At 38.4% G+C, this 13,647-nt stretch overlaps 1 protein-coding gene across 1 annotated transcript in view; it reads right to left on the bottom strand.

The window, feature by feature from the left end:
* msna (moesin a) overlaps positions 1-13,647 on the bottom strand; it is a 65,857-nt gene that overhangs the window by 18,559 nt on the left and 33,651 nt on the right. Inside the window, exons 2-4 of the mRNA XM_069892968.1 lie at positions 11,714-11,797; positions 4,713-4,808; positions 126-400 (exon numbers count right to left, since the gene is read on the bottom strand). Coding sequence (XP_069749069.1) covers positions 126-400; positions 4,713-4,808; positions 11,714-11,797 — 455 coding nt within the window. The remainder of the gene's footprint in view (positions 1-125; positions 401-4,712; positions 4,809-11,713; positions 11,798-13,647) is intronic.

The raw sequence follows: 13,647 nt of genomic DNA, 5'->3' as shown, positions 1-13,647 counted from the left end.
TATAGGTCATGTGTTAGAAATTTAGGCTTTATTTCACAACCCAATTTTAACAGAAGTAAACCAAGTGCACACAGGAATGAAGCAAATGAAAATCATGGTTATTTTTTGGAAACAAAGACACTCACCGCTGTGGAAGTAGGCAATCATTTGACAGATAGCCAGATTTGTTAGCTTCCTTGTTGAAATCTCCAAATTTGACCTGTACAGCATAAGAAGCCAGCAGTACTGCAGTTTCTGGGGGACAGTAAATGTCATCGTTCAGAATACCTTCTTTCACTTGAAGAAAGAAGAGGCGCTGGGTGATCTCCTGAATTAGTTCCTCAGAAACATCTTCTGGAAAAAACTTTGCTCTGAACTTGAAAAGATATGGGCTTTCCTTGCGCACATCCTGCTGGGTTACCTAGAAGGGGAAAAAGTTTGAGAAAGCCCCTACTCTAATTATTTTTGAAATCACACTTTGAAAATTAATATCCCATTCATAACTTGTACGCAATTGCATGTGGACTATAAAGACCCAGTGCAATTTTCTGATAAAATGAAACTTAGGCCCATTACTATTCTTCATGCATTCTCTGGCAATTGAGCCATTAGCAATATTATCTGTCTAGATCCAGACATAAAGGGTTTCAGGGTCAATCAGGAACAACATAAAAGCAACTTATTTGCTGGTGATGTTCTGATATCTCTGACAGAACCACCTAACTCATTAAAAAAAATTGCAGTCTAAATTAGAAGATTTTGGGATTATATCAGGTTTATAAAGACAATTGGGACAAGAGCAAAGTTATGCCACTTATGAACAACTTAAGAGAAATTCTCAATTTAAGTGACTGCTAAATCTGTTAATTCCATTAATGATTGATAATAAATTTCTGGAAACATGGTCCCAGAGAGGGGGGTCAAGTGGATTGAGGATTGTTATAACCAGGGACAATTTATGACATTTGAGCAAATTAGGAATAAATATGGAATTTTAAATACATCTTTTTTCTGCCACCTTCAGTCAAGATCTTAATTAAGGCACAAAATAGGTCCAGCACTAACCTTACCACAGTGTAATGAAATAGAGACTCTGGTTCGAAAGGGAAGCACAAAAAAAAAATTCAATAATGTATTCCTTACTTCAGGCGGGAACCAATAAACAAGGGCTTGATAAATCAAGACAAAGGTAGGAATCAGATTTGCATATAGAAATTGATTCATTTTGCTGGTCTGACTAATATTGGGACAGCACGATTAACACAATAAATGTAAGGTATCGGCTGGTGGAATATAACTTTTACATCAGCTATGCCTTACTCCGCAAAAGTTACATAAATTCAAATCAGAAATGTCAGACCAAAGTTTTCGATGTGGTCAAGAAATAGGTACTTTCTTTCATTCAACCTGGTCATGCCCTAAAGTGAGACCTTTCTGGGAAGATTTGGGTAATCTCCTGGAAAAGATTACTGGAATTCGATAACCTCAAGCACTTGAATTATTTTTATTGGGAAATTTAGAAGGCGCAAGACCTAAAGCGAGGCTGTCGAAATATCAATTAAAATTCATCAAGTTTGCCTTAGTGGTGGTCAGGAACTATATAGCAGTTACTTGGAAATCTGATCCCCAACTAGGTTTGGCCCCCTGGAAGATAGAAATGCATAACTGTATTCCACTGCAGAAGATCACCTATGATCTAAGAAACAGGTAGGATGTATTTTTAAGAATATGGAATTCATTCCCAAGGTGCCCACAGTGCTCAGGACCCTAGATGTCAGGTTATTTGTCCCTTGATGGGAGTGGGGTTTCTCAGAGGTGAAGCCAATCTTTTCTTTTTCTTCCTGTTTCTTGGAGTGTGGGGGTGGGGGAGGTTTCCTCTTATTTTGTTCTTTCTCTATCATCTTTTTCTCCCTTTGGTTCAACATGGACATTGAATTTGCATTTTTGTAGCATTATTGTAATTTTTCTTAATAATTGAATCATGTTGACTTTTTTCTTTCTTTAATATTGACATGCAGATTGATATTTGTATCATTTTGTTAATATCATTGATATTGATGTTTTTCCTTTTGATTATTCTTCATTTTGACTGCATGTTGATTGAAAATTCTCCAAAATACTTAAAAAACTATCCCAGCTACAGCAGTCAATCACACAAATATTTCTGGATCAATCCTATCAAAAGCCTTTGTGCCTTGTTTAGAAAAAAAAATAATGATCTCCAGGCTTCGGTACAAGATTAGTGAAACACAGAGTTGTGGGGGGGGGGGGGGGGGGTGGAAGAAAGGTGGAGAACGATGTCACATGATGTAGGGCCAGGGCGAAGAATCTGGCTCCTCTGGGGAAAAAAAGAGCAGAGGAAAGTTAGAAATTCGTTTGAATTACTTATAAGCAATCAAGGAAAATAAAATGCCGCTGAAGAATGAAAACAGAAGATTAGTGAAAAAGTACTTTGACTGTCTTACAGTCTTTTAATATTTGTAGTACACAACCTTGCTGGAGGAACTTAGCAGGCCATGCAGCAGGTAATTGTATTGCACTCAACCCAGGATCTGCAGACTTTTTGGTTTGACTTTTAATATTTTAACACACTTTTACATTCCCAATCTTTGTGCAACTTTTTTTTTTAAATAAACTTTGCACTTGGTACAATTTTTCCCACAAAAAAAAAATTACCTCCCCTTTTCCCCACCAATTTCCAGTGATCCATTTCAAAAGGCTTTCATATCTAAATTGGTTTTAAAACAGCATCATTGCCTGGACTGCTTACCCACCCAGACGTATGACACAAGCGTTTTACAGTGTATGACCCAAAGTGCAAGAATGAAATTACTCTTAAAGTCGATGAATCATTTCTACAAATATAGCAATCATTCAGTGTGAGTAATACACCAAATATAGCTGAGATAGCTGAATGTTGGCCAAGATAAAGGGTACATTTCCTGCTTTTCTTTTTGCAAAATGGAATCTTACAATCCACCCAAAATAGACATGCTGGACCTTGGCATGGCACCTGAAGGACACTGCCAGAACACATTACTCAAGTGATATTGTTTTGTCCATTTCACAATCCAATACTGAGCACCATGCAAGATTCAGGAGAGAGTTCAACAGTATTTAGAAACTTTTTTTTCCTCTATCATTTTATTTGTTCAACTCCATTCTAACTAATGTGCTGGTCATGATTAAAAGGAGACACCTTTCTGAGGGTTTGCCAGTTATTGTAGGGAAATGCACCATTTCTACCTGTACCACTCCTTGTTGGAATTTTATTTATCAGGTCTTAGCAATCAAACAGAGAAAGTCACAGAAGAAATATGGCAAAGATTGGCTCACATTTTAAAGGAATTACTTGCTTGCCAATGAAGATATCTTGTCAAGGTCAGCTCAGTTTATAATTTAACCCTTTACATACAAGATTAAATTCTACCAATTGTCATACCTACCCCTCAGGTAGAGTACACACATTAGCTTATTCATGTTATGCAAGGTTATTCGGGGTAGAGAGATTTATCTGAAAGTATTTGTTAAAATTCAACATATCTGTTTTTACATCCTACCAGTGGCATCTTGGTCAACTGAGCAGCAAGTAAGAAACCCAGAGAATTGCTAACATCAGTGACTCAGGACGCACAGACTAAAAGAACATGACAACCAGGCTAAACAAAAACAAACAGATGGCTGAGTAATGCCAAGTTTGAGAATTTTCTATTTTCCCTCTTCAACATAAGGTAATATTAGTTTTATAAATCACTGGTTAGACCACACTTGGAATATTGTATTCCATTTTGGTCACGTCATTATAAGGATGTTGCCTGGATTTGAGAATGTGTTTTATGAGGGCAGGGTTAACAGAACTAAGTATTTTCACTTTGTAGCAGAGGATGAGAGATGACTTAATAGGGGTCTACAAGAGGCATAAGAGGGCAGACAGCCAGCATCTTTTTCTTGGAACAAGACCAGCACAAGGTGAGGGGAGGCAAGTTTACGGGAGATGACAGGAGTAATTTAAAAAAAATAGTAGTGGGTGCCTGATATGCATTGCCGGGGGTGGTGGTGGCTGGTATCATAGGAACATTTAAAAGGCTCTTAGACAGGCACAAGGAGGCATTAAAAAAGGTGCTTATGAATGTGAGGTAGGCAAGGTTTAGTTTGTTGGAGAGGTTAATGTAGGTTGGCACAATATTGTGGTTGAAAGGGCCTGTACTGTGTTGTAATGTTCTATACTTGATCACATCTGCCTCACCAAAGAGGCCAATTAATAAATACTGGGAAGTACTAAACAGCCAGTCTGAATTAAAGCCATCAGTGAGTTTGATGTTTTTATTCCAATAATTCAAGATACCACAACAAGGACTGATTTGGTGATTCAACCAGTTTGTGGTTCTTTTAGAACAGGAAGTATTCATCTTTCAAACTACTGTTGTCGTATTTGCTGGATTTTTAGAATACACCATTTCAGAAAGCATAGTTAAAGTTAATAGAGTGACCTGCTGAATTTGTATTGGAATGTCGATGACAAGTCCAGTCAGCAAGTGATTAGGTGAAAATTTTACCCACCGCACACACATTTTAAAACAAGTGCCTTGAGATGCTTTATTTTAAAATATTCCCTGTTAGAATGCTGTGCAACGCCAAGCTTGATGCTGTTGAGGGATAGCAGAAACTTCTTCCCTCAACCTGACAAATATAGCAACTCATTAGCATGTGTCACCTGGTCACCAGCTACAGACCTTTTTGTTCAGTTTCAACCAGGTGTGGAAACCTTTTGTGTCTTGGTACTGAAGGCCAAAGAACCAGACTTCACGCAGCCCAATGGTCTTCACAACCTGTGAGATAGAAGATTATAAAATTGTGTTAAGTAACTAGAGCCACTTGTTTCAGTTAACTGCATTCTTTCTGTGATGATTAAGTGCTCAAAATACTTGGACAGCATCCATGGAAATAGAAAAAAAATTAACATTTCAAGTAACAACCAAATAAAATTATTCAAAATATTCAATGGTTTATCAACAGATGCTCAGAAATGTTGGAGGAACTCAGCCAGTCTTGCAGCATCCACAGGATATAATACCGACGTTTTGGGCCAGAGTCCTTCTTCAGGGTATAAGCAAAGAGCAGGCAGTCATCTTAAAAATGAGAGATCAAGAATGGGAGGGGAAAGGAGTCCAGACATAGCAGCTAAAAGGTGCTCATGGGATACAAGAGGAAAGTGAGAATTTATTTTGGCTCTGTACGCCTTTTCATTGTTGGCCTCAAAAGCTAAATGAAAAGTTATTTCTTACCTTTACACGCAGGCTCAGAAAAACCTGCTCCAATGTCCCCTTTCAGCCTGGAGGAGGCTGGGACATTAATGTGGCGTTCAGTAGGTGTGGCTACTGGTGCCGTGATGCCATACATATACGCCAAGCAATGGCCGACTTCTTTATCCATACTCCCTCCCCCCCCTCCCCCCCCCTCCCCCTCCCCCCCCTCCCCCTCTCCCCCCTCCCCCTCTCCCCTCTCCCCCTCTCCCCCTCTCCCCCTCTCCCCCTCTCCCCCTCTCCCCCTCTCCTTTTCCCACTGCCTCCAGAGAGCCCAAAATCAATTCTCACTATCCAATAACACCTTTTGGCTGTTGCTCTTCACCCCCCCCCCCCACCCCATTCCTTGCCCCTTATCTTTAATCAAGCAGGGCCAAAATGTCAGTAATACACCTTCACCTCATATGGACGCTGTGAGACCAGCCGAGTTCCTTCAGCATTTCTGTGTGTTTTTACAACAATCCCAGCATCTGCAGTCTTTTGCATTTCACTCCTATCAATAGATGCTGCAGATGAGAGTATTTTTGCCATTTGGTTCAAGTTGTGCATTTCTGGGTGAAGCCAGCCATTGATAACAAAATTTACCACTACCTTCCATGTGCCTCCAAACACCCAACCAAAAGACTAAGATCACAAAACTCAAAGCTCACTACTGACTGAGCAGGATGATCCCATCCTCTTGCGCAAAAACAATGGAGATATTCGGCTAATCAAGCAACATTTTTGGAAGCAAAAGGACAATCAACATTTTTTGGGCTGTGAATTTGATTTCGGATAAATGTAGGGGTCGACCTCAAAATACTGACCATTCCTTTACCTCCACAGTTTAGGATCAGAATTTCAGCAGAAATCCCTTCAGTACTCTCAAATCACAGCCTCACCAATCAAAGATTAGCTGTTTATTCCTTCTGTTTTGCCTTTAACCAATCCTCAACCCAAACACCGGTAATTATACTCTGCCATACCTTTGGTCCTATCACATGCGTATCAATGTGATTCAGCAACCTCATCCGTAACACCTTAAAGCTCTTCGGGAAGTCTAGATACAATATAACCATTGGTTCCCACTTCATCAATTTTGCTGGTTACACATTTTAAAACTTTTGATCTGTCAACTGTGATTTTCCTCCATGAATCCATATTGAATCTGCCAAGTGACCAGCTACCAAAATATTTAAATAAATTTCCAAAGTCAATGAACGGATGTTTCCAGTTTTTATTTGGGCAGAGGTTGGGAAGGTGGAATTTACATTTGCCTCCTTACAGTACCGCTACTGCGAACATCACCAGGATTGTCAAAACCTTGGGATGCATCAGTTCCTAGGGATTCATCACCATTAATGTACTAAATTTCCACCAACATTGGCTTTAAACTATTTGTTCGCTCATCATGGAATTCCGCATTTTCAAGGTGATTTTTTTTTTGTCCCTTCTGTTTAGACAGAAGATTTAATCATTTATCCCAAATTTAATTGCTCCTGTAGCAAAAATAAAGATGTTGTAGGAACTCAGTTGGCTGGGCAGAATGTGTGGAGAGGGTGAACTAGCATTCACAATCCTCTTGGATGGAGAATTCTAGACATTCATCACTTTTGAAGTTTCAAGGCACTGCCATTTTAATGGGCTCCCACATCACCTCATTTGAGATTCTCCTGCCGAAAATCTCTCAAAATCTACCCTCTTGTGCCTCATTGAATCATCTTTCAGTCTCTTAAACTCCAAAGAATATAGGTGTAATCTTTCAACCATTTCTGAAATAACTACTCCTCATTACACAAAATAACACAGTGAATCCTTTTCGACTGTGTATAGTGCCCAGTATTTCTTGTAAGAAAATCAAAACGTGGCATCATTAGTACACCAGTTCCTCTGGAAAAATCTTAACAAATTACTTCACCACGAGATGATTAATTTTTCAACAACCCCAGAATTAATGGAATAGCAAAAAAAGTTATTATACATAGTAAATTTGTAAATCAGAAAGATTATGCAACATATAGCATATTATAATATCTCTGAAGAGGGTATTGCTTAAAAATAGTTCTGATAAAACATCAGCTTAAGATTAGGTCAGTTCATGACACTCCTTCCACTCACCCATTGGGCACATTCAATAGCTGGGGACATGGAAGAGTAACAGAAGGAGTGCTATTTATCTATGGAAATAGTTCTGAAAAACTAAACTGCCTCCAAAAACAAAGTTAAAATTTAACTAGTTACTAATGGTAGATTTTAATCAACACTTTTCACAATAAATAGGCTTCAAGAAGGGTTAAATGTGCACTATTGTTTTGACTGCAATCAAATATCTTTTAAAAGTCATTCACACTGGTTCATTGCACACTAAAGTCCAATGATCTCCACAGGACTTTCATTCAGACATAACACAAGAGATTGGAATGTCTGTGGTCATTTTGGCATGACATTGATGTTCTTGGCCGAGGTAGTCAAAAGTACAAGGCCATATATGGCTACACAGATTGGGAGCTTGCAAGATACACTAAAACACAAAAGGCAGGAAATGCTTTCAGCTTCGCAAAAAAAACCTTTTAGATGTCAGCTCGCTTGCACAAGGTAGACAATGCTTGAGTGAGTGCATGTAACCTACAGTTAGGGGCATGAAACTGACCTAGAACCTTGAAAAGTCCACTCAAGGACCAGGTAACAATGCAGATCTAACCTTATCAAGCTGATGTCTAAGGTCATTACCATCTGCACAAAACATAACGTGCCCCGGCTTGATTAAAATGTTAATACAAATATTAGAAAACAGTGGGATATTCAATCTTCCTGTCAGCAGTATACAAATTGGTACACATTTCCCAGCCTAGGGTTTCCACTTTATTCAATACCTAGATGCAAATACTGCTAGTTTGATAAAATTATTCTATAGGATTCTATCAAATCATTCCTCAGACAGTTCTTCCCACTATAGTGTCCTTTTGACTTCACCCAAACACATTTTTAGAAAACTGTTTCTATAAATTTTATTAAATCCAATTTTTTTTTTTAAAAAAAGAACTTGGATCCTTATAAACTCCAGTATTAAATGGATATTCCTCCACATGGCCCCTAAACATTTTAGGCAAAACCTAAAATGTTGATGAGGAAATTGTACAAACTCTAGTTCTAGTGAACCTCAAGAATCCACTCAATTGTGCTTAGAGAACAGTATAATTGAACAGAATGCACATAGCTTGGTTCACAATTTTCCTGTTACCTTCAGTTTTTACATCAAGATTTAAAATTGGCACCCCCCCACTCCACAGTCAAACACACCCCCCACCCCACCCACATCAAACATGTATGTGAATTCCTATACCATCTCAACCAATAAATTAATTTTTACTATTTAAGGTTTTCGATTTTTAGACAGAACTGTAAATTGAGGAGAATCTGAAATATACACCCTCCCTTAAAACAGAGGTGGAAGGCTAGTTACCCCAAGTGCTCCTTTAAGTCAAGGACTTCTATTCTACTATTTGTGTGTTTCAAGACTACCGAAGAACTCAAATCTTTTTCAAGATGACACTGATAGCAGCCCTGTCTGCTGTTGACGCTGGACTCCTAACCCCACCACCGTTCCAAGGTGGCTTTGATCATAACCCCAAATCTTCCAATTACTGTGCATCAAATAGAGTACCTGCCTAGTGTCAGGCATGTTGAAAAGGAGCTGATCAAACATAATTAGAGTTGTACATCACAAAAATGGGCCCTTAAGCCCCCACCATAACCATGCACGTCTTTTTGCCCATCGAAGTAACTTTAATAATAATACCCTCGTGGTATGTATAACAAGGTTCAGCCCATTTCTCAGCACATAACCATACCTTAAGTACACCAAAGGACAATCCCCTGCATTTTGTAAGTTTTGTGGGCAAACAATATTGTTGAGGACCCCTATCACCTTGCACACAGCATCTTTCAGCTACTCCAATCAGGAAAGAGATAGAAGTATCAGACCCAGCACCACCAGGCAGAGGAGCAGCTTCTTCCCACGGGCAGTGAGAATGCTGAACTGCTCACATTAATCATCAGGTTCTCAAATATTTACAAAACACCATACAGCCCTTTCAGCCCAAGAGCCTGCGCCGCCCAATCACACACAAATGACCTACAACCCCTGGTACATTTTTGGAGAGTGGCATGTTTTGCACTGAGGACCAGAGAACGCCATTATACTTGTGCAATCAACTGATAGTAAACTGGATTATCAGGCTCTTGAACTTCCTGTACTACCCTAACCATAATACTACTCCAAGGCCAATAATCTGACCGCACGATCAAAACAGCACATTTTTTGGACTACTGCAGGTGTGAATAATTATCCTTTGATATTTATCGTATTTTTCGCATGCTGTAATTTAATTTACACATATCGTGTATTCCTGTACAGCTGCAACAACGATTTCATACTGTACATGACGAACTCTCAGACTTGGCCGAAGGTCTTTGGGAAGAATGGCGCCATGCCAGTTCCAAAGAAGAATTCAATAAGATTCAAACAATATAAAATGAACTTTCAATTTCCCAATAACTTTTTTGTCTCATTTCCAAATGTAATTAATCTCTTCAGAATTATATTTTAGAAAACCAACAATAAAACTACCAAATAAGGCAATATGTCCTCATTAAAATACTAATCAATTAAATGGGTATTCTATGCACAGGGAGAGTAGCATGACTGAAGGACCAGCCTTTGGCTGGGGCCAAAGACCTTGTATATCATTGCATTGGAGAATTATTTTTCTCCTCCCATTGAGATGAGGAAGATTGTAGCATGCAAGCAGCAGAAAAAGTGTAGAAGAACCATTACAAGAGAAAACAAAAAGTCCTTAAAAAAACAGTAGTAAATAAACAGCTGGGTTGGATTGGATCCTGGGAGACAAAAAATATGCAAAATAAGAAAGCAGAAGGTAATCAAAGGTCAATCATTCTCCATCATACATCAATGGTTCCATCCTTGGTGTTCATATAACAGATTGATGATTATCCTGTAAGCAAGTAAATCATCGCAAAATATTTATTATCTTTATGTACTCATGTGATTATTATGAACGGTGTATTGTGTGTGAACCATGGTCCAGAGAAACACAGTTTAGTTGGGTTGTATATGTATAGTCAGAGGATAATAAACTTGAAGTTGTTAGCAGAGCCCGCTTTTGTTTAAGTGCAAGAGGGCTTGCTCCCTGGTCAACTTGTGAAACATATCCACCATCATCCATAAATAAAGCAAAAGTGAACAGCAAGAATTCTTCTGTAATAAGCAGCATGTTAACTTATTCACACAAAAAATTTTTTTTAATTAGAATGAACATTGACCCACTGTCCCCAATACACCAAATAGTCTCACATCCTGCCCATGACTGCACAAGAGGGAAATCCTAATGCAAACTTAAGTTACCACATGTTGCCTGTGATAATACACTTTATCAGATTAAGTGTCATATCTAAAGACCACTGGTACATTTTGTCTGTCAGTTCCCACCTGCATTTGGAATAGTGAAGAGCATGAAATGTGGTAAAATAGGTAATTAAAAGTGTGTTGTGGTACAACCCAGGGCTACATTTTTGCACACAGCTCCTGCCCATTGAAAGAAGATTTTTTTTTAAACTCGTGCAAAGATCATGCAACCAATTTCAAGAGAGAAAATGCATAGAGAGCATATGCCAATAAATATTACATGACTTGGGTCATACACACAGTATCCAACGCAAATACTCATGTTAAAATCTCAAGGCCATAGGATGGAGGAAGGCTTGCCTCATTTCATAATTCTGGTTCTTTTCAAGCACGAAATTACATCACCTCAGCTTGAAGTTAAAAATGTATTCAGTAGCATTCAACAGGGATATTCATTTACTGTTTTGAAAGAAAATATTGTTTTGCTTACCAAGCACATTAATTTTGGATAGTTTTTTTGTACACAAATTAATAGCTGGCACGATAAGCGCCGACAACCCTGTCTGCTTTCCTCCCACCCTTCATAACATACAGGGTGTGGGGGGGGGGGGGGGAGGAATGGTTGTATTTGGGTGGCATGTGCTCATGGGCCGGAAGAGCCTGTTACCATGCTGTGTTGAAATTTTTTTTAAATTTAAAGTTAATTGAAAACGTCACAAAAATACTTAACGATTATAGCTTGGAAGGCTGAATCAATCTAGCCCAAACCAGCCACTTTCAATAATGGAGGTCATCACATCTTGCTTACTTTGGTGGTTGAAAGCATATTATGGAGTACAAGGTGAAGGCAGCAAATGTGGGTTTGAATTCATAGGAAACTGGAATTATAGAATTTGGTGCTCTGGACCATCCTGCTTGGGTGAAATGAAAGCAAACAGTAAAACGTATGAGCTCCTCGACTAATATTCTAGGACACAGCAGAAGACAACCATAGTTTAGGCAGAATAAGATTCAAAGTTCAACACACCTGATCAAACAGCTGCTTTCCAGTGGTGTTGGGCTGAATAGCAAACTCCAGCTCTGCATCCATAGTAGTAACCCGAACATTGATCTGTTGAAATACAAGACTTGCTTAAGTCCAAGAGCAGGGTCATCAAACTGCACACCAGGCAGAAAACTGCACACCTAATAAGCCAATATTTAATGTATTAAATCAAAAACCATAGAGGATCAGATTCAATAGATGAAACCAAAACACCAAGTAAAAGCCATCTTGCTAACCAATCCTGACAAGTTACAAAAAAAAATTGCTAAATCTGTAAATCAGTTGAAGTTGCTGGAAATACTCAAGTAGGCAGCTTCTGTAGATTCAGAGGTGTCATTCCTGTTATTGCCTTGGATGTGCGCATGAAAAATTGACAAATAAACAAGGGTGGTTTTCAAATACTGAACCTGGGGTGGGGGGGGGGGGAAAACTAAATATACTTTTGCATTTTGTCAGTCAGCTTTCCAAAGGCCATTATAAAGTGAGGACTTCAAGTTCAATTAAAAAAAGAAAATTAACTACTAGTATCTTGTACTCATTTTAATATCAATGGAGCATTAGAATTGTAAAATCCAGCCTGTTGAGCACAGGGAAAAGCATAACCATTTGAATTGCAGGATGTGAACTCGAGTGAATTTTAAAAAGTTTTAAAATGTTCATAATTCACAGCAAAGCAGTATTCATAAAATTATTTTACAAAACTTCCAAATGAAGACTCTCTCCAACAACCTACTCTTTATGCTGCAGAAATTAATATTCAATCACTGCCCTTTAACAAAAAAAATTTACAATCACCCTGGCAGCCATCAGAAATTAGCTCTTCCTTCCCACTTCTATGAGTGAACAACTATGATGGCCTCACAAAATCATTCTCAAAGTTTTCATCATTGCTATCACCATACTTGTCAGACATGAGATGTATTACATGATAGCTTCGCAGTATCTAGGGTTTAACATTTAATTAGTTTTTGTATGCCATTTTAAAAATTATTAATTAATCATATTCCCGATCACCAATCCTAGGAGTGGGCCTTGTGCAATTTGCCATCTTACTGTGCACAGCTGAAGGGGCTTACATTTTATACAAATCCCTACAAGAATGCGAAATCTGATAGATTTAATTAACAAGGAATTTCAGCCTCCTTGTTGGCAAAAGTTAAAACTGTGGAGAAACAAATCTAATGCCAATACTGCCATAATCATGAACAAAAACTAGTGGTGAAAGTAAAGCCTCTACATCCAGTCAACACAGTTGGCAACAGTGTTTTGTCACATGGTTAAAGGTGAGATTTTTCAAAACTTCTGGAATGGCCCATTAAAAGGGTTCGATGTTCCACTGTATATAGTACCAAGTGCCACTGCTTATACCCTTACTCATGATTTCCCGTCATTGTGGAGGATGACATGTCAAGAAAAATCAGGAGATCAGGAATAGTTTCAGAGAATGTTAGATATCCGAGCAAAGAGAAAAAGATGAAAACAAGATGATTAACATAAACAGCAGTTGTTTGGGCAAGAATGTGGAGGCTTAAATTTAAAAAAAAAAGCACTCACACCCTACTTCTGCAAACAATAAAGCAGGCATCAACCCTCAGATTAAGGCCAATTCTTCCAGGCCCATCGATGGTAAAATTTCGCACTAATTGTTGTGCGCTATTCAGCTTAACTGTACATGTATACAGAAGTACAGATAAACAATTTTTGTCCAGTTTTCCACTCCAACCTGAAAGTAATTTGCTATGTCCCAAATGTAAGGGCGTCTATGTTGCAAACCTATATATATATATATCTATATAATTTTATTTTTTTTTTTAAGTGGACAGTAGAAGAGAAGACACCAACTAAACTTGACTGCTTCAAAAGGGAAGGAGGCCCATAAATATTGAACAGAGATCTAAGTGGACCATAACTAAAAA

The sequence above is a fragment of the Narcine bancroftii genome, chromosome 8 (assembly GCF_036971445.1).
Source record: "Narcine bancroftii isolate sNarBan1 chromosome 8, sNarBan1.hap1, whole genome shotgun sequence".
Taxonomy (NCBI): domain Eukaryota; kingdom Metazoa; phylum Chordata; class Chondrichthyes; order Torpediniformes; family Narcinidae; genus Narcine; species Narcine bancroftii.
This window is presented reverse-complemented; position numbering and strand designations above follow the sequence as displayed.